The sequence below is a fragment of the Colius striatus genome, chromosome 17 (assembly GCF_028858725.1).
Source record: "Colius striatus isolate bColStr4 chromosome 17, bColStr4.1.hap1, whole genome shotgun sequence".
In the NCBI taxonomy this organism is placed as follows: Eukaryota; Metazoa; Chordata; class Aves; order Coliiformes; family Coliidae; genus Colius; species Colius striatus.
In genome coordinates, this window is record NC_084775.1 from 5,680,035 (window position 1) to 5,705,788 (window position 25,754).

A 25,754-nucleotide genomic window follows, 5' to 3' on the forward strand; every position below is an offset into this window, starting at 1 on the left:
GCTTGCTGTGTTTGCATGGGGTCAGCTGCCAGAAAGCAACAGCCTCAGTGCCAAAAACAACCCTACAACTTGAATGATTCTTATTCCTCTAAGCATCTCAGACTGCAGGGGAAAGGGCTTTCAATTCAGCCTGACCTACATTTGCAAACCCTTGGCTATAGGTGCAAGTCTAACTATAGCACTCGTGTGCCAAATTCACTGCCCACAGCCAAGCACACAGCCTTTGTCTGCAATGCTGTCAGTGGACTGCAGCTCACATGAAGTTACTCTTAACTTTCACTCTTGTTTCTGGATGCTCTCATCATCTGGACCCTGTCCACAATGCTGCCCACACAGAGTCTTCAGGGGAGTGCTCACCTGCCAGGCTGACACATGCATAAGATATGGCCACTTACAGAAGCACTCAGCAGCTTCCCAAAAGCTGGTTACAGGTGTTGTTCAGAAAACTTATCCTTGATTTTGAATACACCTGCTATGGCTTAATTTAGCAGCTCCAGTTCATGCTGGAAGCTCTAACTACATATTTGCAACTACACACTGCTGTCGAGGTGCAGATTGCTCTGAAGGACAAGCCTCTGCCCCGAGATCTACGACTTAAAGACCTAAATCCCCTTAGTGCTTACATCTGTGGCACTGCACAAAAAGGTAAACAAGTACATCTGTGTTCAAGCATCTGCTGCACCAAGTCATAAATTGACCCTTAGTGGAAACAGAGCAAACCTGGGCTAAGACAAGTGTCATCTACTTATTACACGTGGTAATGTAGGAAGTATAGAGCTGTATTGGACTTCAGCAGATCAGAGTGCTAAGATGCTGTTAATAACACATTGTAATTATCTTTTGTCAGCAATCACTAAGAGCAGGGTCTTCCTTGTGCTCAGAGTCTGCTTCAAAGACCTTAAGCTCTAAATTAGATTCATGCTGCAAACAAGGGAGAACAACTCAGGAGCAGCTGGGGGCTGCTGAAGCACAGCAACTAGTATTGCTAAGTTAAATGGTATCTCTAGAAGCTTTTTGCCTGCAGGTACCCAGCACAGTTCTGTTGTGTTTCGAATGACAGATCAAATACTAAGTGATCAAGAACTATGTAAGAAAAGGTTACCCACAGCTCCAGAACAACACTTGAAGAAAGCAGATTTAAATCTTTTTATTTAAGCATTGCAATGGACACATGCTGCCACGTGCTGGGGTTTCTTCCCCCAAAAAGCTTCGTGACAGGCTCACTCATCTTTACAGCACTCACCTTTCATTTATGACCCTCCTGCACCTATCAGCATCCACTCATTTCATGTGGATGGGAATGGACACCAGTACTTTCATGCACTTAGACATGTTTGTAAGTGCAAGTTTGAATGTTAGGTCTAGGTACACTGTAAAGCTTTTGGTCTGTATATTACTAGTAGATCCAGAAGAACATATTCTGAGCTTAAGAGGGTGTATAGATGAAGATTTCAAGAGCTGGCAGACCTGCTAACCTGCCATCATATATTAGATATCCCCAGGAGAATTCCCTTCATTTTCTTTGAAATAAAGGACATAGAGTGCTTAAAGACAGAGTGAGGGACTGCAAGCAGCTTAATTATTGTCTCTCGCTTCCAGGCACAGACATTTGAGTTCAAACACCTCCAAGGTTTAAAGTATTAGACTAAAACAATTTCAGACAAAGAAAAAAAAATGAAGACTGGAGATTGGCTTTCCTGGCTCTGGCTACCAAGGGAAGACAGCAAAGCCTCTCAGAGCAGGAGCGGAGGCTACATTTCTCTTTGCCTCCATCACAAACCTCCACTCCTTTTTTTGAAAGGTTTTAATGACCAGGTTAAGCCTTCATGTTTCCAGTTCAGCTGTTCCCAAACTGGTGAGGCATTTTGTATTTCATCAAGCTGTCATCTGACCCACACCTATGGATCACTAGAAATGTACCAAAGGAAATATTCTTCATCCTTTAGCTCAAGTAGAAAAATCAGAGTGAGCTCAAAAATCTGGATGAAAAACCCACATTAAGGGTGACTTAGACAAAATGCTCTATCAAGACAAAATGTGCCTTTTGTCAGGGAAAAATAACTTATTAATAGAAATTAAGCATTAGAAGTTATTTAGGAGATCAGACCACTGAAGTCACTGATGCAAAACAAACCATCCAGCTTTCAAACTGTGTCATTTCCCTCTGCTAGGCCAAGGCAAAACTTCAGTCACACACAGGTGTGGGGGGACAACAGACATTTTGACCTGAAGGTCCAGGCCCCTTGTGACACATTGGACCCAAGCTATTCACTGAAGCCAATGTGGTGGTTCATCTCAGCCCCACTTTGGCATCACCAGGTGATTATTTAAGCCATATGCCTTCCTGCTTACACTTACAGACAGGTAACTAAAGTGCATTCAAGGCCATGTGCAGCATCAACACAGAACTAAAAGAGCCTGCTAGGGTTACACTCTATTACCCTATTCCTTCCAAACAACTAGAAGACAAGTTGCTGCCAATGAGTCCCATATTCATTTCTTCCTTTGGAGCCCTACAACAGACACCAGCCCTAGGAGGCACTGTGCAAAGCTGCCTCATCTCCCACACTGCTTCTGCAAGCAGAATTCGGACACAGAGAGCAAGAGCCACTGTGTGCACTGCTTAGCATTGAGTGTCCTCCAGGAACACTTTGTCCTCTGACTTATCACCAGGGCTAATTTATTGCAGTACTCAAAGCAGCAGCCTCTGGCATTCCCTCCTGCAGGAAGCAGCCTGACTCATTTTTCCACACACTGTATTTTCTTCTCCACAAGTGCCAAATGCTTAGGTCAAGAATAAACCACAAGAAAAGGGAGGCTTATGTTTAAGAGCCTCCTAAAACACGTGCACAACCCACATCCACTTGTGAAGTTGCTTCTTTCATTCAAACAATAAACCTAGAGTCATTACATCCAGCTAGAATTGCCCCCATAGGGCACACAACTGTCTTTGCTTCTGCTCTAACCAGCAGTTCCTCATCCTGTAAGATGATTTAGCCTAAACTAATGGTTTTTGTCCTCAGCCAAACAGTTTTCTGAGCACTTACTGAAAAACAAGATGACCACCACCATTTTGCACTCATTCCCATAAGCTTATAGCCAAAACATTCAGATGTTCGCCTTGCAAACTGCTTCTCCTCTATCAGGAGGGGGAAAAGAGAACAATTGCAGGGCCAGGAAAACCCTGGCTATCTTGTCTCTCACACTTAACTTCATAATGCAGCAGAAGTTCACTACTCCTATTAAAAGAATTTGTCAAGGACACTTAGAAAGGAAAAAGTAGGAGTACCTTAATGTGTCCAAGATAACAGGAGTTATCTCCAGCAGCACGTCCAGCCACGAGAAGGATGAGAAGCAACCAAAGTCAGGCAATGTAAGTACCTCATCTCCCAAAACAGACAAGCCAGCTGCAGGCTGACCAGCTTCACAGGTTTTCTGGAGGTTTCCACCAAGAAGCCAAACAGCTCCACTCTAATAACACTTCTCCACCTCAGCTGTGGGGCAGCTGCAAGCTCAGCCCCACACAGAAGGAAAACTAGCTCCTCCCTGCTCATTATGGGCAGCTCCCCAGCTGGCCTCTGCCTCTCAGGTGTGAGGCATCTGAGCTGATGCAGCGTTACCTCGTTGCCATCATGAGCCTAAGGCATGACTGGGGTGTTGTGAGAAGAAACTACTCATGTTCTTGGTTTGTTTTATTTTAAAACTCAGCTAAACAGGAGTGAGGTCAAAGGACACACTAAGCATTTCCTACTTCTCCTACAGAAGGGAAAAGGGAGCAGAGCCGTGGCAAGGAATTCTCACCTTCACACAAGCAACAAAGTACCACATTTCCAAAGCATCATGACTCTGGAATTAGTGCAGATCTTTGCATGGGATGCCACTGCTGCCCTTTGAATCCTCTCAGTGGGTTTAATGCTACAGTCATGAGGCCTTTCTCATCACTAATTTATCCCAAGCCTGATGCTTATAAAACAGTAATTGCAGTGCCTCTTCTCCATTCCTCAGCTCTTTGCTTTGGCAATTACAGATCCTCAGCCTTTAGATCACTGATTCCTTTTTCTGTTGACAGGTCCATTTTGTGCTAAAAAAACCTGCTCATTTGTTCCTCTTTTGTTTCCTCTTTTGTCTACCTGCTCTGTTGTCAGTACAGAACTCCCAAACAATCTAGCTGGCCTATGCTCTACAGCATCAGCCCTGATGGGAAGGCTCATTGACCTGCACAGCTGTAACAAAGGAGGTCAGGCAGTGTACCACACAATCAAACCATTCTGGATAAGCAGACATAGATTTATTGGATCCTCTGACTAAGAGGAGAGAAGGGATAACCAGGAGGTGACCTGCAGGAGTGTAAAGACGATTGCAGGTAGCCAAGTGTGTGGTACAAAGACACCAACTCCCAGATACAAAGTCATGTGCCTGAATTGCAATGGAAAAGGTGATGGAGACAGGGAAAAAGCAAGCAACCTCCAGCTCACAATGTCACACAGAGGTATGAATTCAGTGCCAGGCCCCAGAGAGGCACCTCAGGCTGGGGGCTGCATGTCCCTACCACGGTGCCTCGCAGATCTTACCTAATTGAAGCAGCGGTCAGCTGGGGGTCAAAACCAAGAGCAACACCGGGAGTGGTCCAACGGGTGCTATGGCATGTTACAGAGATGCTTCCTGAGGAGAAAGAAACCTGTGTTAGGAAGTAAATCTTAGCTGTAAAAGCTGAGCAAATACACTCACTCTGCCTACTGGTATTTAATTCACTTGCCAGTCTGCCTAGAGCTGCTGGATATATAACAGGTGTATGTTACACAGCACTATCCTGGCACTTTTACAAGCTTAACTATCCCTTTTTTTCTGAGAATACCCACTGGGATCAATGTTAATGGTCTCTCTTGCATGTTTACATATTTCTGAAGTGTTACAGGTTTCCTGAATTCTTATTTTCCCACATAACTTCTCCAGGCAGAGACAGCTCTCACACCAGCACCAAGCTGCTACATACTTCCCATAGTTAAATTCCCCCACAGAAACCCACCCTTGCCTCAGCCAAATCCCTGTCTGTCATTAAAGACTGTCATTAAACACCTCAGGCACCCTTCACAAACCACTGGTGACAAAAAAAATCACCTCCCAGTGCCAAAACCAGAGCAGCATTATGACATTGGCCAGTGAACTGTCAGTACAGCTCCACTCACCCCTTCACCATGTTACAACCCCCATGATAATGTAGGCTGAGCAATGCCCACCATGCCTCCCAGTCACTGCTTTCACTTCAGATCCCTGTAGTGGTAAATGATCTCCCCATCTTTATCTCAGCCCATGAGGACTTTCATCTTACTTTTCCTCCTGTCTTGTTGAGGAGAGGGAGTGAGAATGGCACCCACATCCAAGGGGCTGTGCCTCAGGGAAAATCTCTGTGCACATAAATCAGCAAGTGCACACTGAAGCCCCCAAAAGGTGATGAAAGGCAAGCACTGCTATTACATAAGCACTTTCCTGGATAGAGTAACGCTTTGAATAACAATTTAAAGTTGACCTGAATTAAAAGGTTCAGCAGAAAGCTCTCAAAGATTCCCCAACTGGGCAACCTCCATGTATGCACAATATAGATGGCTGGAAAACAGCCACAGCCTCACCGCTGGCTTGGCATGGGTCACAGCCCAGAAAATCAGGCACCGAGGTGCTGGCTGTGGTGGCAGGGCAACAACCTCAACACTCCTGGGCTTCTCTCAGCAGCCACATTAATGCCTTTTAAAAAACTACTATTCTAAAGCAAGGTGTCTGTTGTTTCCTCCTTTGCTTGCATTTCAGTAGCAAGCATATTTTCCTCCCAGACAGGAGCTGGGAATCCAGGAACCTGAAGCCAGGAGATACAGCCACTAGTAAAGTGTTGATGGTACCACAGTGGGAAGGGAGAGTCCCTTGAACTCAGATGTTAGCAGATTAATAAAAGGGGTAACACACTCTCCTGACTGTTACAAATTTAGCACTAATTAGGACTTCTCTTTCTTAGCTATTCCAGGCAAGAAAACCTTCAATATCGTTTGTTAAATCTGAATCATCTTGTTTGTAACAGTAAGTCGTATGGAAACTTTGGTTTCTTCACTCAGCTGCAGTCTATTAAACAGTTTCATTCTCCTTTTCTTTGTGACATGACTTACAGCTGCATAGTTTGTGTTTGGGTTTCCTTTGAATGAGATTTGGTTTCTCACAGTCCATCATAAACATTTCAAAGGTTCCCTCCTCACAGGAGCATCAGCGCTCCAAAGTTTTTACACTGATTTATTTGATTGCTCATCTGTTCCAGATGTTAAACCTTACAGAGTTATTGTAACTGGTAAATCATATTTTTCTCTGCCAAATATCCATATTGTTGTGTGTATTTTAGCACTTCAGAATTAATCATCAGAGAAACTTAATCAAGTTTGCAATGAAAAAAGCCAAAATGTCCTCCTGCTCTGTCTTTCTTCTTCTTCTGCCCAAATCTCATCTAAACCTTGCCTGAAGTCCAGAAAACAAATCTCACAGTTGATTGCATATATCTAATTGTGAATTGATGTCTGTGCTTTTGCTGATTTGTTTCAAACTCTGCCTGGTGGCTGTGTTGGCTAATTTGCCTGTACCCAGGAAATTAATTCTTTCTTAAGTACAGAGCAAAGCTCAGATGCTGGGAGATATCTGTTGGCCTTGCTGGAAAGAATATTACTTCTCTCTAGAAAAAAACCCAATGGATTGCTAAATGACCAATTTAACCACAAAAGGTTTTAGCTTTTAATGTTTAGGAAAACACTGATGGGGAAGAGAAAGAGGTACAGTTTGCATAGTGAGGGTAGGGAACAAAAACACAACAAAAGCCACAGCTTGTTTAAGCATTAAAGGGAAAATGTAGACAGAGGTTACATCATCTGATGATACCAAGTAAAAGGGGATGTTAGAAGTAATCACTCATGGTTTGAAACACACTGTACACATGCAGACATACAGCAGTGTGGAGAACACAAGTAGACATGGTGTGGAAATACACCATAAAGCCTGACAAATACTGAACATTGCTGAGGTGGCTTTCCTTAAAATGATGCAAATGTTCAAACCCCAACTTTGCAACTGATTAGAAAGGGTAGCTCAGCAGCAGTATTGGCAACCTCCGAAACAAAGGTATCATGGAGGGGGGTTTCCATGGCCAGAGGTCAGCTCCATTTGTCTCATGTCTATGAAAAGGGAAATCTTTGCAAAAGTGAGACTGAAGGTATCAGTCATTTCCTTATCTAGAAGAACTGGATGAAGGCTTTTCCTCCGTCTCCTGTGGAGGGAAACACACGATACAGTCATTTCTGTTTACTTCTGTTAAATGGCTGGTCAGAGAGAGTCATCTGCACTATATAGAGCTAAAGAAAGTGTGATTTTTACTTTCCTGCATGAGATGGGTTGTGAATGGTGTACTCAGAGGTGACACTGTGACATCCTGTCTGCATTAGAGCCCAAAATGCTAAAAATAATGGTGTCCTTTCTTCCCTCTATGTGGGCTATAACTGTGGGAATAAGATGTGTGAGTGTGTAAGCTGAGCAGCGAGTAGATAAATGCTACATGATGATTTCAAGCTGGTGAATACATGTCCTGCAAGCAGTCTAGTACCAGAAAGGACCTTTGAGGTCAATTCATTTCCCTTCTGTCATAGGCAGCCCTCTGAAAGAAACTGCACAATAAAGTGCTAAACTGCATGATAAAATGATCTGGCTCCATCACAAAATCATTTCTGCCACCATTTCTCCTACTGTCATGATGAAGAAAGAGGAATCCTACTGCAGCTCCTTGGAAAGAAAGAAATCTTCCTATTCTCAGCCTTCATTCACTCTTACCCAGCTTATTCACTTTTTTTTCCCCCGCAGCCAAAATTGTGCTTCAGCTTGAATAGTGCTTCTCCCTTCTGCGTGCTTATCCGGGATGTATTTATAGGGACTCCTCTCTCAGCATTCATTGCAGGAGATGATATAAAAAGCCATCCTTTTTTAGTCTCCTTTCATATAACAGACTTTGCATGATCTGGATCACCCTTGCAGCCCATCCCTTCACCTGCTCCAGTCTGAGTACACAGACCAGAACTAACAACAGCAGCTATATATTGTCTTACCAGGGATTTTTACAGTGCTGTTAACACTCCCTTGTTTCTTACTGCCACAGCCTACGTTTACACTGTCTGTACTTAGAATTGTTCTAGCATATAAATTATGTTATATAGTTAACCAACAAGTACTGGTGTGTCTGGCACCACTTATGCTCCTTGAGAGTGTGGTCAGCATCTTGCAGGCAAAATCCTTCAGTGCTTTTCATTTGGTGCTTTTTCATCCTTGATAGCTCCTGTGGAGTGTTTCAGCATGAGGATGTCTCAGCAGTCTTTACAAAAGCAAGTGAATCATTCGAAAAAGCACAACCCATCCGTCTTCTTTAGTGTCACCAATTAATAGCTACTCAGGATGCTTTGAAATCTATAGCTGCTTAAGGGAAGTAAAATAACCAGCCTCTTCCTATAGTGCTGTGCTATCGTTGTATTTTGTGTACTCTGCCTGTGCAGGGAAGCTTTATTAAATAAATAAGGTGAGGGAGAGCCACAAAGGCCTCTGTTGTGAGGCTTTAAAGAAGGGAAAAAGACCAGTTATACTAACCCAGGGTAAAAGGGGAGATAAAAACCAATTGGTAGATAAGATTATTTCTTATTGTTGGAAACCACTTCTCATTACAGAAGCCAGTGGTCAGAGCCTGGCTGATCTCAGCAGCCACGCTCTGTCTTCTGCTGCCCCTGCAAGTGAGCAGTGTTGGGGCAACCACTGTTTCCTCCACTTGATGGAGCTGGAACAGCCTTTTACCTCTTCCTTCTGGTTTGGATTATTTTGCTGCAGACTGTACAAAATAAGAGACCACTTTTAAAAAGGGGTTGTGTTTCCTTTGGGAGCAGCCCAGGCTGGGTCTGTGTGCCCATTCCTCGGGTCACAATCTGCTAGAGCATAGTCATTGAACCCTTTGGTGGAGCTGCTGCCTTGGGCTCCCTGTCAGCTGAGCACCCTGGGTCAAATCCTGACACGTGTTTGCCAGACAGAAAGATGCACTCCTAAAGCTGCCCACAGCTGCTGACCTCAACATGAGTTCTCTGCTCTTGCTCCCAGCCCTCCCCATAATCTCACCTCCTTGTCTGAGACATTGTGTCCCTGAGCAGGATGGCAATGCCACCTCTTAGGGAGGATCCATTCACTGGCAGCTAATCTGCTGGAGAGGGAGGTCTGTGCCTCAGTGTAATGCAACCTGATGGAATCTAATTAAGTAGAAAACCATCCATTTTTGCTGTCTCATTAGGGATTTGTCATAAAAACCTTATGTTCTCTTACAAGCCTAAACAAGTGCGTTCACCATGTAAAAATCATCTGTAAAGCTGTCTGGAGAGTAGTTAACATGTCTGAGCTGTCACTTATAAGGGCTGTCTGCAGCCTGGATCCTGCAGGTAGGAATGGCCTTTCCACTGTCCTCAAACCACCCTGCAAAAATGGGGCATCCATCTGACACAGGAAAGAGGGCCAAGCCCAGCAATCCTGCACCGACAGTCGTGTGGAGAGGATGCTTCTGCGTCTGGCCCTGATGGGAGCCAGAAATTGGAGGCAAAGAGCACTTGTTTTTTAAGAGCTGTGCCAAAGATATTCAGAGGTTTAGAAAGTATAAATCTAATTATAGTGTTTCCTGGGGTCTGTGGAGATTTGTTCTCCTCGCCTTTGTGAGGACAGAAGTCATGATGCCATTTAGCAACTGAAGAATGTTACAGACTGTGTCCCCTTAGCTGCCCTGGAGAAAAATCAACACGGCTGCTCTCCTCAGCACCTGTCCAGGATGAGCTTTCCCTCACCCAAACTGTGCAGGCTTCGATGTTTCTGCCAAAAGTAGAGCTTGTGCAGAGATGCTATGGGGCCAGATGTTGCCATGGGCAGGAGGAGGTGGGATGGCTGCCCTGGTGACGCCGGCTGCGGTGTGTCCTTGCAGGCGTCCGAGGTGGAGCGGCAGCTCTCGCTGCAGGTGCACACCCTCCGGGAGGACTTTCGGGAGAAGAACTCCTCCAGCAGCCAACACATCGTGCGGCTCGAGAGCCTCCAGGCCGAGGTGAGTCACCCACGTCCACCTCACTCCTTCAGAGGGTGGCCAGGGCTGTTTGAACTTCCATAGCGGACTTCTTTGAGGAGGATGGTTATAGCTGAGGAGCAAAGGTGAGAATTTTTGCTGCAGCCCAGGGCTGGCTGGGGTGGCACGAGCCAACTGCCACTGCTGCCTCACCACAGGCACACCTACGAAAGGAATGGATGAGGAGAGTCTTCCAGGAGCTAAATCATGGCTGTGTTCCTGCAGGGTTGCTGCCTAGTACAGACTAAACTCTGGGCATGGTGGGAAGGTCTGCAAGGGTTAGGGGTTTTTTCTGTTTCTCAAGCTTGCAAAGGAAGCAACAATCCTCTCCTGCCTCTGAGGCACGCAGGTGGGAAAGCAAGGAGCCCCTGCATGGTTTAGCTCTGGTACATACAGCAGGAATTACTTTCCTTCCTCTTCCCTTCCCTGACATGGTTCACTGGAGACCATGTAGGCAGGAACCAGAGGGGTAGAAGATGTCCAGCTCTACTACCCTACCACTTGTTTTATAAGCTGTCTGGAAGAGCTTTTCCTAAAATCTCTCACTTTCTTCTTCTCTCCTGCTCCCTACCCGCTCCCTGCTGGTCCCTCGTCTTTTCTTCCCCTCCCCTTGGTGTGGAGCAGCAGGTCCTTGAAGTAAGTACAGAGGCTTGGAAAGAGTGTGCCTGTGCATGCACTGCTGTCATCATGCATTGCCTGTCACTGTGCATGACTCACCTTGCCTCCTCCTGTCTCTTGCTTTCCAAATCCCTTTCCCCCATGCCCTTCCTGTGACCAGGGCCCATGGCAGAGTGATGTTTTTTCTATTACATGATCATTCACACCGTGTTTGTTACTGTTTTGGTTGCCAAATATGAACTCTTGATACAATCTCTGTATTATAACCTCTTGTTTTTCTCACATCTCTTTCCTGCAACCCACACAAATCATGATGGTGATGGGAAGAGACATCTCAGAAACCATTAGTCACCTTAAAGCAGCCAATACCTACAGCAGCCTTTACCCTGCAGAAATAGCAAGTCCAAACACTTGGCTAATATTTCTTCATGCAGCCAAATCTTTTCAGCAACTTGGAAAGCAGCAAAGAGACAAGGTCCCAAAGAGGCCAAGAAAGCAGTGGGAAGTTGCTGAAATTGTCTATGGTCTGTGAATTGAAAGGAGACCTTAGGGAATACTTTGGGTTTTATGGGATTGGTAAATGGCAGACCCAGTCCCCAGAGGTCCTGTGTGTACTAATCTGGGAAAAGGCTCCTGCTTCTTGGTTAAACAAGGAGTGACCTTGGCTAGTGCTGATTCATCCTGTGCACTGTTCTCAGCTAACTGAATCACAAAGGTTTTGTTTGGCACACTGTCCCTCTTCACCCAAAATCGCTGCCCTTGACAATTAAAAGAAATGAACCAATTTTAAAGACAACCCATCACTGGGAGACTAAAAATAAGCATGGCACAGAAAGGAGCCTCTGCAAGTAGGAAGACAGAAAAATCCCTGGTTGAGGACCTGGCAAATATGCAGCAATTAAGGAAAGTGTACTGGCAGTGCTGTGGCACAGCCCTGTGGGGAACAGGATTCCTCAGGCTCACTCTGTGGGCTCCGGCATCCGTATGGGAGAAAATGCCACCACACTCAGGACCAGCCAGGAAAAGTAACCAGTTTTGCCCAGTCTTGCAAATTTTAAGGTACAAGGGGTGGGCAGGGCTGGTCTCCACTCAATCCCATTGGGCTCTTCTGCCTGTTCCCTGGCTTCCTAACAGCGCTCACCCAGCCTAGAGCAGGAGTTTCCTTTCAGAGCCTTCCTAAGCTTTAAACCACACACAGAGATACAGTTTCTCTCATCCAGGTAACAGAGTAAGTGTGCACATACTTTTACTGTTTCATTTCTCTCCTGGCAATGTGATTTCCTTCCTCCCTGCTCCCTGGGAAGTTGGGGGTCTGTCACTGCTTCTCTTTCCTCCCCAGATCAAAATGCTGACGGACAGAAAGCGGGAGCTGGAGCATCGCCTTAGTGCCATGATGGAGGAGAACGACCTGCTCCAGGGAACTGTGGAGGAGCTGCAGGACCGAGTCCTCATCCTGGAGAGACAAAGCCATGACAAGGACCTGCAGGTGAGGAGGCAGCAATGGCATGGGGAAGAATCATAGAATCATTACAGCTGGAAAAGACCCTGAGGAGGTGGGAAATGGAGTAAAAGACATGGTTTGGGGTAAAATTGAGCCAGAAGCCATGAACTGGGACACAAAACAACTGTAGGAATAAAATGTGTCCTGTAAGCATGGCAGCATGCCAGGCCCTGGGTGTTCCCCACAGGGACAGATAACAGGAGCTGCAGTGGGGCATCTTGACAGCAAACAGCAGCTTGGGAGGGAGATCTGAGCAGGGGAGTGGGACAGGGTGTGGGGAAATGAGGTAAACAGAAGAAAAGTAGAGAACTCTGGTTGAGGTTCATTTTACCTAATTTTTAATAGTAGAACTGGCTTCAGAAGGGGCTTCCTCAGAGCACACTGTCCCAGAGGACAGTGAGTGGCCTGGTAGCTCTCCCTGCTCAGATCACTTCCCAGTAGGCTCCATGGTGTTCACAGCTGTGTGTTACCAAGCTGCCACCTCTGTGGCTTCAGGCATCTTAGTAGAGAGCAAGATTTTTCCATTTCTCTTCTGAGGGTTGACAACCACTGGATCCTCAGCTCTCTGAAACAGGCCTGAATCCTTTCTTCCCTTTGTTGATATACATTTGTATCTGTGTAGAGCTTTCTTTAGCACATGCCTATGTTATTTGTCTTTTTGGATTCACGTCCTGCTGTGTTTTTTCTCTTTTACCTGAGTCCCAACTTCTTCACAATGTTCCTCATTTTAGTGCTGATTAACCTGCTATTTTTATCCTTCAGGATATTCTGGAGCCTAAACAGTGTCTAATGACATTTGGAGATTATTAAGCTCCAATAAATAGCAATACCAGCCAAGAGTACTTTCCTCCTGGCTGGAAACCCTCTTTCGTGACACCCATTCCTTCCTCTCAGCTCCTTCCTAAACCAAGAGACTCATCCAGTCTATATCACTATATCACCATCTCCACTATGGGTTTTTTTATCCTGCCTCCTTACCAAATTCCTTGATTTCCTTTGCAAGCTGCACCAAAGCCAGCTGGAGCTCCAGGAGGTGCGGCTGTCCTACCGGCAGCTGCAGGGGAAGGTCGAAGAGCTCAGTGAGGAGAGAAGTCTCCAAAATTTCAACACAACCAGCACATCCCTACTATCTGAGATAGAGCAGAGCATGGAGGCAGAGGAGCTGGAACAAGAACGAGAACAGGTATTTGCCCTGCAGCCCCTGGGGAAGCCCCTGCACCTCTGACCAGCCCCAGAAGGAGGGAGTTTAACACACTGGATCTGAATTTGGAACTAACCAAGAGCTAGAAAATAGGGGTTGTGGTGTCAGCTCTGGTATCAACCCCCTTTTGACCATATGACAGTAAATCCCTGCATCCATTTCAAAACCAACACAGCAATCTAGACAAATATTTGTGAGGTTTGCCAATCACATGCCTCACTTCAGTGTGAGAGGAGGATCTCCATAGCCCTGATGTCCCAGGCTAATGTTCCTCTCTCGTTGCAGCTGAGGCTGCAGCTCTGGGAAGCCTATTGCCAAGTGCGATACCTCTGCTCCCAGCTCAGAGGGAACGACAGCGCAGACTCAGCAGTCTCCACAGACTCCTCCATGGATGAGTCTTCAGAAACCTCATCAGCCAAAGATGTCCCAGCTGGCAGCCTACGGGCAGCTCTCAGCGAGCTGAAAAGACTGATACAAAACATGCTGGATGGGGCAGACTCCACGGTAAGTTGGTGGCACAGAGAGACCTTGGCTTAGCTATGCCCCCTTGGCCAGGTGACAGAGCTTGCTGCAGGTTTCTGCTGGAATCTGAAGTCCCTGGTCTCTGAGAAAACCTCTGTGGCCTGCAGAGATGGGCTGTCACAGCCTGCCCTGTGTGTCTCATGGTCAGCCAAGAGGCAAGTCAGCACGTGGGGTTTCAGCCTGCAGTGCTCACATCACTCTAAGCTTCAGGCTCATGCAACTGTTATCACTTCAGGAGTCATTCTGGGAAATTAACTCAAGTAGGCTTTGAGGTGTGCAGTAGAGTTTCAATGGGAAATACTGCAGACTGTCTGTTATTTTCCTTAGGGTTTTCCTAGCCTTGCTTTATTAGCACTAATGGCACAAAAGCATCGTAACCCCTGTGTAGGTAGGCTCTGCCCCTGCAAATTGACACTGGGTACAAACACCTTGGCAAGAGCTCCCAGACTCAAATCCAATGACAGGTTTTGCTGGCACAAGATGGTGTCTGGGGAATGGGCCCAGGGCTGCTGGGGAGGAGGGGATGGTATAAAGGACCACTCAGGATCTACAGGAGTGCAGAATGATGAGAAAACGCCTCACTCTCTGGAATGGCTCAGATCAGGCCTATTTCCATCACCCACAAGCTGGTTGCATTGCCAGTATTGACTTATTTGAGGTGCTGTGGTGAGAAAGATGGTGCAGACCCTGCAACTGCAGACCCACATGGGAGTACTCAGCCTCCTTGTGCCAGTACCTGTAGCAGCTGGTAAGAAAGCTGAGCATGGAGATTAAGTTGTATTTGTTAAATAAAAAATAGAGAGTCCTAAAAAAGGTCTAAAAACATGGAGACTGGAGTCACATGTTACCAAGTGGTGAGTATGTGCTTTATGCTAAGGTGGGAACACATCTGCATGTTCATATGTCATGTGTAGAAGCACTACCCTTGGTGGGGCATGTTTCCACCGTGGAGGTACACAGGAACAAACCTGAAACCCCACCCAAGTCACACCCACATTTTCTCCTTCCTTGTTTAGAACCTCCCCCACCCCAAAACAGCATCAAATTAATGCAATTGCCTTTTTACAAGTGAAACCTGAGCAAGGGATTTCTCTCCTGCTGTCAGAGCTCTCGAAGAAGCGATGACGACACCTTAGAGGAACAGATCAGGAGAACGAGCGAAGATTCCCGAGCCCTGAGGGAATTAATGGAGGGAGAGCGGGGGAAACTGAGGCAGAGTTTGGAGGAGCTGCAGCGACTGCATAGCCAGGTTAGCAATCCCACACTTTACATGTGGTCTTGTAACACCAGTGTTCATCCTCCAAGACATGCCTTCCATAGAAGAGATCAACATGGTAAATAACCCAAGAGGATCTGGGCCAAAACCAGTCCTGGTTGGAGGAGGGACACTGTTAAACCCAGAGCAGAGGCTCCATGATTTTCCCAGACATCATCTCAAGCAGTCAAACTTCCTTTAAACCTTTCCCCCAATCTGCTTTTCAGCCAACCTGTCTCACTTGAATTCTTCACAGCAGAAGACCCCAAGAGTGAGGGTGCTTGATCTGGGGTGGGAGGCCCACAGATTGCTGCCTGACCTGTCTTGCTTGCATTGAGCCCTCATAAAGGGTACTTGCAACCACTGGATGGACAAAACGGTGCTGCTGTGCTTGCATGGCACAATGCTTGCCCTCTTCAACAGCAGCATCACAAATCCCTCCTAAATGCCCACCTAGAAAACCTTAATCATGGCCAGTCTGGCAAAGGGCAGCACCCCAGGGCCAACAAGGACCAGCTAAGACAATCTCAACAGCAGTGAATGAGCCAAGAGCATACCCAAAGCACAGAATCCCACGGAAAGAAACAACAGCTGTACCTGTTGTCCTATGCCAAAAGCAGCAAGTGCAGACAGGCACTCAAGGAGATGCTCTGCAATCCCTGTTCCTCTGGGACAAGTGTGCAAACGCTGGAAGGGGTCTGGAGGGTGCAGCAGAAGCAGTCTTTAGCACAGCTGGCTGTGCAGCACCAACTGCACTGGAGCAGGGAATGGGATTAACGTCTCTGGCTGGCCTTGCCAGCAGTGCTGTGTCATACCCCTTTGGAGAAGAGAGAAGAAAACACACCCCTGTTCAGAAAGTCAGCACAACCTGGGATCTGACAGCCTTGTGTAGCACTATGGGGCTGTAGAAAAGAGTGAGGGCATCAGTAACTACCCCTGACAGGGATGGCTGCATGGACACAAGGATGGGAAACAGACTTGCTGACAAAGCAGCTAATCAGAGACCGACTGCAGCGAGGCAGAAGCCCTGGCACCTCTCCTTCCCCAACAACTGCTCCTCTCAGCGATGTGCCCACCGCAAGAGACACCTTTGAGGGTCCGAACTTGCGCCCTCCTCTGGCTGTGCTGACAGAGACCACTACAGGATTATTCACAGATTGTGAGTGACCATCTGTGCACCAGCCTGCTCATCTGGATGCAGCCCCCAAGGCACACCGGGCCTTGACAGGACAACCTCACAGCAAGGAAGTTTCTCCTCCTGTGCCAGTATTCTTCTCCAGCAGCCCCAGGTCCCACAGCCTTTCCTCCTCACAGAGATGTTCTGTCCCCTCAGCATCTTGGTAGCCCTGTGCTGAGCTCTCTCCAGCAGTTCCCTGTCCCTCTTAAACTGTACCAGTTTAATAATTATTCTCAGCTCTCACAGAAGAGGCCACATCATCTTCAGTTCAGTACTAAAGAAAACCAATGCATGTGGAAATTTAGTCCCCCCGGGGCAGCAGCATTGAGAGCAAGAGACAGGAACCGCCTCTGCCTCTGTCTATGCTGGAAAGCACTTCACACTTTCTGCCTGGTCCCTTTCCTCCCTTGTGACACCCCATTCCTACCTGAAACACAGACAAAACCAGTTAAAGCTCCAAACCTACCCCAAATGCATTTCTGGGGGCCTCTTACTCCACTGTCCCCTGGGAATTCAGCAGAAGTACTGAGCACCTTTCACATGCCTCCCACTGCTGCATCCCCTGTGCTGGGCTGCGGGAAGGCCCAGCTCAGGCAGAGCTCAGCTCCGCCACACCACGCTACCAGCAGATCCTCCCATGCTCTCAATGTGATGAGCCCTTTTTGACTGTCTGCCCTCTATTTAAAGAGGATTCAAGCACCACTGAGCTGTGTGGGCCAAATGCTGGAAGAGTTTCCAGGTGGTGGAGCAGCATAAGAGAGCGTGTGTGTGCCCTAGCCAAAGAAATGAAACATGTATGAAACATTGCAAAGCTGTGCTAATGCAATCCTTGCATGATTTCACACCCCATTAACTCCCTCTGGACAGGACCAAAACAATAGATCAGTTCTCAGACTATTTAAGACTGTGCACTTATTTTAAACTCTAATTAACACAGTGAGATGTGCCAGTAACACCTTCTGTGGTGTGAAGAGGAATTTTCACATCCTTTGTCTTCAGCTTTGTAACTACTTCAAGAGACATAACAGCCCCCTCCAAAAACCCTACATCTTATTTACTGCTAAATGATGTTTGCAATGGTTTACCCCTGGCAAGATGGGAACACAACAGACAGGCTCAGAGGATGCCTGCACAGGACAAACCACTTGGAGAGGGGCAGTATTTCAGGGCTGGTACCATCCTGACAGCAAAGTGCCAGGCAGGTCCTGCCCCACACAGCTCTCAGTGCTGTTACTGAGCACACCCTGGTGACCCATCTTGCTCAGACCAGCACCCCGGGGCGAGTGGGCACATTTCATAGGGGGTTGCACCAGCACTACCAGCCCCCTCCCAGCAGACACAGCTTTTCCTACAAGCAGGGGAGCTCAGCCTCCAGGTTGGCCCATGTGGCTTCTTTCTCCCCTCCCTCCACTCATCAGGAAGCCCTGGGCTTCACCCCCTCGCTCTGCCCACAGGTCACGCTGCTGAGTGTGGAGATGACGACGCTGAAGGAGGAGCGGGACCGGCTGCGAGGGGCTGCTGAGGACAAGGAGAGGAGTGAACGGCTCTGTCAGGCCATCAGGGACCGAGATGAGGCCATTGCCAAGTAAGTGGTGTGAAGAGCCAAAGCCAGGCTGGGCGAGCAGTTATGGGGTGCCTTTGCAGGAGATGCCTCCAGGGTGGGCTTCTCTCACCCTCCACATTGTTCAGTACGTGCTACAAAGTGATGGTGTGAGTCTCAGCTTTGCTGGCATTGGGAAATGCTGCCAGCAGCTGGGGAGCAGGGCAGGAGATACTGATTTCCAGAGCTGCCCCATGGCAGGAGTGGGGGCATTTAGGAGGATAATGTAAACCATGGTTTTGCCATCCCTGGTACTGGCCTGAGCCACAGCAAGGAGAGGACTTCAGGGAACCAAATGGAAACACTAGGTCTGCCTTATTTGTCACACTTTTTCTTCTTTTGCTCTTCCAGACACACAACCCCGCTTTCCTCCCTGTCCCCATTACAGCCCTGCTTGGGCTTCTTCCCTAATCCATTTCCCTAGTCACTTGCTCTGCTTTCCTGCTACAGGGTCTTCTTTGCATCACCAGTCCTGTAGTTCTCTTTGTCCTTTCAGGATTCTGACTCCACCTTTTCCCCATCCTCTTTGCAGACCTCTGCAGTTTTGTTACCTTGTACCACATATCCCCTTCCCCAGCTCTGTGCTTGGGCTTGCCATGCTGCCCTGAGCACTCTGCCTCAAGGAGAGGGACAGAAACACTCACTTCTTCTCTAGCTAGAAAGGATACATCTGATAATCTCTTCAATAAGCAGATGGGCCAGGAAACCACCAGTCCATCTCCTTATGGAAACACCTAATACTCAAGCCTTCACCAAGAGAAGCACGGGAGCGTGTCATCTAAGGAGCTAAATCAGCATGCACAATCCCTAACTATCCGTGCTGCTCTGGCCCGGGTACCACCTCCCAAATCCCCACCGCTGTCCTCTGTAACACCTCCATCTGTTGGCAAGAATCAGGAGCATCCCAGCCGCACTGCCGGCTGCAGAGAGGTGGTTCTGACATTTCCAGTGCGTGTGGGTTGCTGGTTCTGCTGTGGCTATGGCAACGAGCTGCCACCGCGAGAAATCCCCAGAACATCCAAGCAGCAACGGGAATCTTCACACAAAGGCCATTTAAGGTGCTCAGCCCCAGAGCTGGGAGTGGAAGGGTTTCGTTTCCTCAGGGCAGTTAACGACCCAGCCGGGACAAAGCAGGAGCCTAGAGAAAGGGGGAGGTGACACACGTGCCTGGAGGAGTGGCGGGTGAGCAATGAGCAGAAAGCGGCTGCAAGTGAAAGCAGACAAGAACATCTTGTTGCTAGAAACGAAAGCCTCTCTCCACAGCCCGAGCAGCCAAAGAGGCTTGTGATGTGCTTCCCACCTCACGGGTTCAGTCACTTTGGTTGAAGCCCCTCCTCTCCTCCCCAACAAAAAAAGGCCACATTCTGCACAGAAATAAAATCACTGCCTGAGGCAGACATCTGGCATGGGAAATGTTTAGCTTGAAGCTAAAATTTGGCAACAGTGGAAGCAACAGGAAAATAGGATCCTGCAGGATGAAGCATTAAGCAACCACTACCTGAACACAAGCTCCCCAACTGCTCTTCTGCAGGGAAACACAAGGCAGCTATTAGGGTGGTGATGAATGAGCCACAGTTAATAAGATGTGATTATTTCTCCCAGAAATATCTGCAAGGGAAGGTGGTTCCCAGCAAGTCATGTCATGGTTCCCCACCACGCAGTGGTTAATTGCAAACCTGAGTGTCGTGCTCACCCATGTGCTCTGAGCATGGTGAGCAGCACTCCCTGCAGCACTCCCCAGCACAGGCACCTTGGAACATTGCTCCTTCCTCCAGGACAGTTCCATCTGCTACCAGCTTGGCCATGACATCATATGCTCAGTGGCTACTAAATCACAGAATGTTAAGGGTTGGAAGGGACCTCGAAAGCTCATCCAGTTGAACCCCCTGCAAGAGCAGCACCACCTAGAGTAGGGCACACAGGAACTCATCCAGCTGGGCTTGAATGTCTCCAGAGAAGGAGACTCCACAGCCCATCTGAGCAGCCCCTGCCAGTGCTCCCTCACCTCAACAGGGAAGAAGTTTTTCCTTGTGTTTCTTTGGAATCTCTTCTGTTGCAGCTTGTACCCATTGCCCCTTGTCCTGTCATTGGCCATCACTGAGAACAGCCTGGCTCCAGACTCCTGACACCCACTCTTGGCGGATTTGTAAACATGAATGAGGTCACCCCTCAGTTTCCTCTTCTCCAAGCTCCAGAGCCCCAGCTCCCTCAGCCTTTCATCAGAGGGAGGTGCTCCACATCCTTAATCATCTTTGTGGCCCTGCACTGAACTCTCTCCAGCAGCTCCCTGTCCTTCTTGAACTGAGTGGCCCAGAACTGGGAAGAAACCCAGCAGCAGTGATCCCAAGGGCAGGCACAACCCCAGTAAAACTGGGAGCTTTCCTTAAAGCATAATATTCAACTCAATGTTAACAGTTTGTCATTCTTCAAAAGCATATGCCGTGATAAACTTCCTTCAGTCTTTCCCCTCTTCAGTCCAAGTCTCTGAAAGCAGAGTTGTGCTCTTGGAAGGGTTTATTGTTTGCTTGGTTTCTATTGCAACTTGTTGATCAAGTGATCAGACATGGATCTTTTGGGTTTTAGCACATACTGTTGCACTAGTAAACAGAAGGAAAAAGTATTTATGTGCAGATTCTACCTCATTTTAGATCTCCATTTTTAAAGGCAGGCCCTGCACATTACCCAGGCACACTAAATTACCTTACACAGCAGTGTATCTGAATATCTTTCTGTATTCTTCAAAACATGCTTACCAGCAATCTGCTGGGTTTACAGTAAGATGTCTGCACTGCTGTCCCACTCTTCAGATGAATAGATGGTCCAGAGCACATCAGAGACATCTTAGGATTTGGAGACCTGCCAATGAAGAACATGGTTGAGTCCTCCTCAAGGATATGTTTAACACTTCCTTTAGGGAGGAAAACAAACAAACAGAAAAGGAGAAGTCACAAGAGTTTCTTGCTCTCTCCTCAGGAAGAACGCGGTGGAGGTGGAGCTGGCCAAGTGCAAGGTCGACATGATGTCCCTCAACAGCCAGCTGTTGGATGCCATCCAGCAGAAGGTGAACCTCTCGCAGCAGCTGGAGGCCTGGCAGGTGAGCAGCCCCTGGGCAGGGGCTGGGTGGCCCAGGAAGCACCTTTGGGGAGCTTTTCCCCCTCCCTGGGGCTCTGCTGCATTCTCAGTCTGAGTACTCATAGGTAGGAGCATTTGGTTTTGGTGCTCAGGGGGTGAAATACAGCCTCTCCTGCTCAAAGCCTGTCAGCTCTGAGCTGTTAGTTATACAGGAACACTCATTTAAAATGGAGAAACAAGCTGTACTTCATGGCTGCATGTGGGGTGGGTGCCACACACCCTGCAGAGCAGCCTGGGACAGAAGGTGTCTGTGCAGGAGATATCCCTGGGCAAGTGCAGCCTTGAGGACGTGTGGGCACAGCACATCTTTGCTGTTCCATAGCAGAGCAGAGAGGTAGAAAGGTTGTGGTGATTGTTTTGTGGTGGAGCTGCACTGTTTACATCAACTCAGAAAATCCAGCAAGAGGGAGAAGCTAAAACTCCAGCTCTCCACCAAGGTAAAAACACCCCAAGCCCACGTCAGCTCAGCAGCTGCCCTGGAGACGTTCCAGCTGCGGGCAGTGAGGAAAGGCCGTGTAAGGGCAGAGAGCCCCTGAGCACAGCCAAAGCTGTCTCCTCCCTGCCACCAGCACCAAGGGAGGGCAACATTAATAGCACATAGGCAGGTACAAGAGAAAAGGTCTGGGACAGTTCTAGTAATGTGCTGCAGCCCGTGCCAGACCCCGCCTGCCCCCCAGCCTGCCCCAGCAGCCTCTCCTGTCAGACCTGGCTCCTGTTTCAACTCCACTGTGTTTTCGTTTCTCCTTTTCTTTTCTTTTCTTTCTCCTGCTTACAGTTTGCTTCCTCAGGGCTTTTTACTATCTGGCTCCTTTGGTTTCTGATCTAGTGGCCTTTCTCAGTTCCTGTACCAACAGCTTTAGTCGTACACCCCTCCTGCCTTTGAGGTGAGCTCCCTGCACCCTGGCCACGCACCCGCCATCCGCTCGCCTGCTCCATTCGCTGCCACCATCGCCCACATCCACCTCTCCTCACCATCATCTGCCAAGAGGGGCCCATGGGGGGGTCTCCATCACCCACTGATACCCTGCACACACCTCCTAGCAGCAGGCCAGGGCACAAGGACAGCATCCTGCACCCTGTGGTGAGGCTTTACCTCCCAGGTCACCACAGGGAAAGCCAGGCTGAGGCAGACGTATCATTAATGCTCTGTATAGGGCATATCTAGCACCTGGAAAACTTCCTGAAATACAGGCTGGGATTGTACTGCTCAGCCTCATGACATTCAGTGCTCTGCATAGGAGCTGTCTGTATCCAAGTTCTGCTGCAGTTTGGATGGGTGGCATAAACTGAGACCTACTTACTAGTACACTCAGCATTTGGTGTGGGAATATCCACAGCTCAGGGTTTTAGCAACCACTGTTTGCTTTCTCACAACATGTCATCTGACTGCAGCAATACAGCAACCCCAACACTGCTCCCATCAGTTCTCCAAGATGAGGATCAGGCCCTCGAGCACTGCAGAGAGTTGTCTCTCAAACTGGCCTGAAGTGTTACTGCCAGTACGAAGTGTCTCAGCATACTGGCCTGAAGTGTTATTAAGCAGTAGCAAAATGGTTTCCAAGCACCAAATGTCCCCCAAACAGCAGCTCAACCACACAGCACAAAACAAGTCAGGTTATTTATGTGTTTTGGGGACTACTTTCCAAAGCTGAATGTTTCTGACAAAATTGGATGAGATTCTCTGCTCTGGCTGGGCATAAAAGGAGGCTTTAATCTGACACAATTTTGCTCTTGCACGCTTCCAGTCTGCACTTCAGCAAGGACCTTCAACAAGAGGAGTTTTCTCTAAGAACATAAGTGTACAGGCTACAAAATACACCACAAGGGAAATCTCTCCCATCGAGCCCAGCACAGGAATGGCACGGGAGTGGATGTGAGCCTGCTCCTGTGCCTAACCTGACCCCCACAGGGATTTCACATTATCTCACTGGGGGCAGGAAGGGTGTTACTGAGAATAGGGGAGTGTGGAGCAAACCTGCAAGTGAAGAGGGCTCCTTCTCCAAAATGAGAGCTCAGTGGCTTCAGTGTAGTATGGAGAGAGGCACTGTGAGGTTAGAAAATGCTGCAGTGCCAGTGCAGAGCTGCAGCCACCACAGCCACCAGCCTCTGGGGGCACTGGGGCAGCTCTGACCCTTATCTCAGGCAAAGGAGCCCAGCTCCAGCTCACCAAGAGAACACAACATATCACCTCCTTCACCTGCACCTTCTTCAGCCTCAGCCCCTCTGCAATGGGAGGAAGCTCCTGCCCAGGATGCCCAGAGATCACTAGTGCCACATCATCCAGCCTCAGGGGACCCTTTATCAGATGGGTTTATCCTCCCTCTGCGTCCCTGGGCACTCCTGTGCCCCTGTCAGGTGCTGAAGCAGGGGCTGCAGCTCTGCCCCAGCCTTGCTGCATACACCTACCCCAAATCCTCACAGCTAAGTGCTGTGCTCCCTGACCCATGCATCAGACAGGGACCCAAACACAGCACACTCAATAGGACACACTGTAGGGGTTTTTATATATATACACACATATATCTGGGTGGGAGGGTTGTATGTGTGTGTATATATATATATATATAAGTGATATAAAAATCCTACCTATCCCTTGTTAGGTGGTTAACCAAGGACACAGATCTGCCATGCTGGAGCCTGGCTGCCTATCTCATTTGCTAGAAGAGGTGCCTTCAAAATCCAAATGCCATACATTTTCATGAGGCAGCTTCACCTCTGGAAATCTGTTTCACCTTAGTGCTGATGTTTACCTTCACCTCTTGAACTCTCCCCCTCTGCCTTTCCCCTTTCCAGCCTGCTCTAAAAAGTTCCAAATCCTCCCCAGTCCATGTAGCTCCATACCCTCCTGCTCCCTCTGAGAAAGTCCCCATATTAAATTCAGGTCCAGGCCAAGGCTACCAATCCTCTTCCCTGCAGAAAATGCTGCAACAAGAGATCAGCCATCACTCAAGTTTCCAGGCAAGGCTGGCTGTTCTTATTCCACATCAAGTTATGGGAACAGCTGGGGCACCCACAGGGTGATGGCAGCACCTTCCCTTGCTGCACGAAGTGCCAACCAAGGAGCACTTCCACCACAGAGCCCAGCCAGGGCCTCCTTGTACTCACCCAAGAGTGCCCACAGGCCTAACCAGGGACCTGGCTGCTGGAGAGCAGCTCATTTCCCCTGTAGGGTTAATTTGTGTACACACGTTTTCACTAAGCTGCAGCTTAAATATGCAATTACAGCAGAAATAATGGAAATGGAGGTTTAAAATCCGTACAACTGATGCCAGGTTTTCAAGGAGCATGTTAGCATGCCATTAGCAGAAACAGAACCAACTCATTGTTTTGTGTAGAGCAGTTTCGCTGTGCTGCAAGCACAGATGAAAGCAGAGCGTTTCTGGTACCTCTGAAAAGCTCCAGTGCAGTGGCTCACACCAAGCTGTGCATCAGAGAGCTCCCACCAGCACCAGTGCAGTTCTCTGTGGCAAGTCTGGTACAAAAGCCTGTTGTCCTTGGCTCCCCAGCAGCAGTGGCTGTGCCAGCAGCTCTGCCAGGCCTGCCTGTGCCACACAGCAAAGCACAGAGGCCTGCCTGGGACAGACATCCTCACTGCTTCTGCCATTTACTTTCAGCTGCACTGGTTCTCTTTTATTTCCTTCTCCCCCAAAAGGGAGACGTGCAGCCAGCAGAGAAGCATCAGTTCAGGGTGTCGCTGCATCCCAACCAGGACGATGCTTCTCTGCGAGACCCCCTGAGCAACTCATCTCTCAGAACTGTGTGATTTGCCTTCCTTGCTCACTAAAAAGCCTCACAGTGGCAAGGCCTAGGCTGCTGCCAGCTGGGGAACTAAACCCGTCCCCACTCCTCTCACCCCTCCTCCATCCCATCGCAGCACATTTCACACCCCTTTGGGCCGCGTCCCTGTGCCAGCTCCCCCTAACCAGCCTCTCCCGTCCCTCTGCCGCAGGATGACATGCACAGGGTCATTGACCAGCAGCTGATGGACAAACACCCGAAGGAATGGAGCCAGTTTGCCTATTCCTTCTGCAGCGGCTCCGGCGCCAAGCGCAGCGGCAGGCCCGGCGCCGCCGCCAGGCCGGAGCAGGGGGAAGAGCCCGGCGGGGCAGAAGGGAACCGTCTCTTTTCCTTTTTCAAGAAAAATTGATTTGAAAGTGAGAAACCTCTCCAGCAATTCCTGCTTCAAGAAGGGGAATGGGGCAGCTGCCCAGCTTGCTGATGGACCCGGCTCTGATCCACTAAGAAAAAAAGAAGGGGGCAAAGGAGTTAACCCTTGAGACTCTGCACTATTTACACCGCACCTGGTCTGAACCAAATGTTTACATGAACTGGAGATTTGCAAACTGACAATGTCATACTAGCAGAGAGAAACTTTTGTTATTCTTTCAGTGAAGTGATGAACTTCAGGGTATATTTTAGGCGCTTTGACACTGTCCAGTTTCTGCTGTGAAGAATAATCTGATTGTCTTAAAAAGCACTCTCATGCTGGAGAAGGAAACAGGCAGCCCCAAGACAAAGCAGCGCAAGGGACTGAGAACACAGTGAGCACAGAGGGAAGAAAAGGCCTGAATGCAAGAGAAGAGAGGGGACTCACTCGTACG

At 48.4% G+C, this 25,754-nt stretch overlaps 1 protein-coding gene across 1 annotated transcript in view; it reads left to right on the plus strand.

Annotated features, from left to right (window-relative positions):
- BICDL1 (BICD family like cargo adaptor 1) overlaps nucleotides 1–25,300 on the plus strand; it is a 43,343-nt gene extending 18,043 nt beyond the window's left edge. Inside the window, exons 3-11 of the mRNA XM_062010164.1 lie at nucleotides 10,013–10,129; nucleotides 10,772–10,783; nucleotides 12,105–12,251; nucleotides 13,270–13,449; nucleotides 13,753–13,971; nucleotides 15,095–15,238; nucleotides 17,876–18,006; nucleotides 20,995–21,115; nucleotides 25,103–25,300. Coding sequence (XP_061866148.1) covers nucleotides 10,013–10,129; nucleotides 10,772–10,783; nucleotides 12,105–12,251; nucleotides 13,270–13,449; nucleotides 13,753–13,971; nucleotides 15,095–15,238; nucleotides 17,876–18,006; nucleotides 20,995–21,115; nucleotides 25,103–25,300 — 1,269 coding nt within the window. The remainder of the gene's footprint in view (nucleotides 1–10,012; nucleotides 10,130–10,771; nucleotides 10,784–12,104; nucleotides 12,252–13,269; nucleotides 13,450–13,752; nucleotides 13,972–15,094; nucleotides 15,239–17,875; nucleotides 18,007–20,994; nucleotides 21,116–25,102) is intronic.
- The last annotated feature ends 454 nt before the right edge of the window (nucleotides 25,301–25,754 follow it).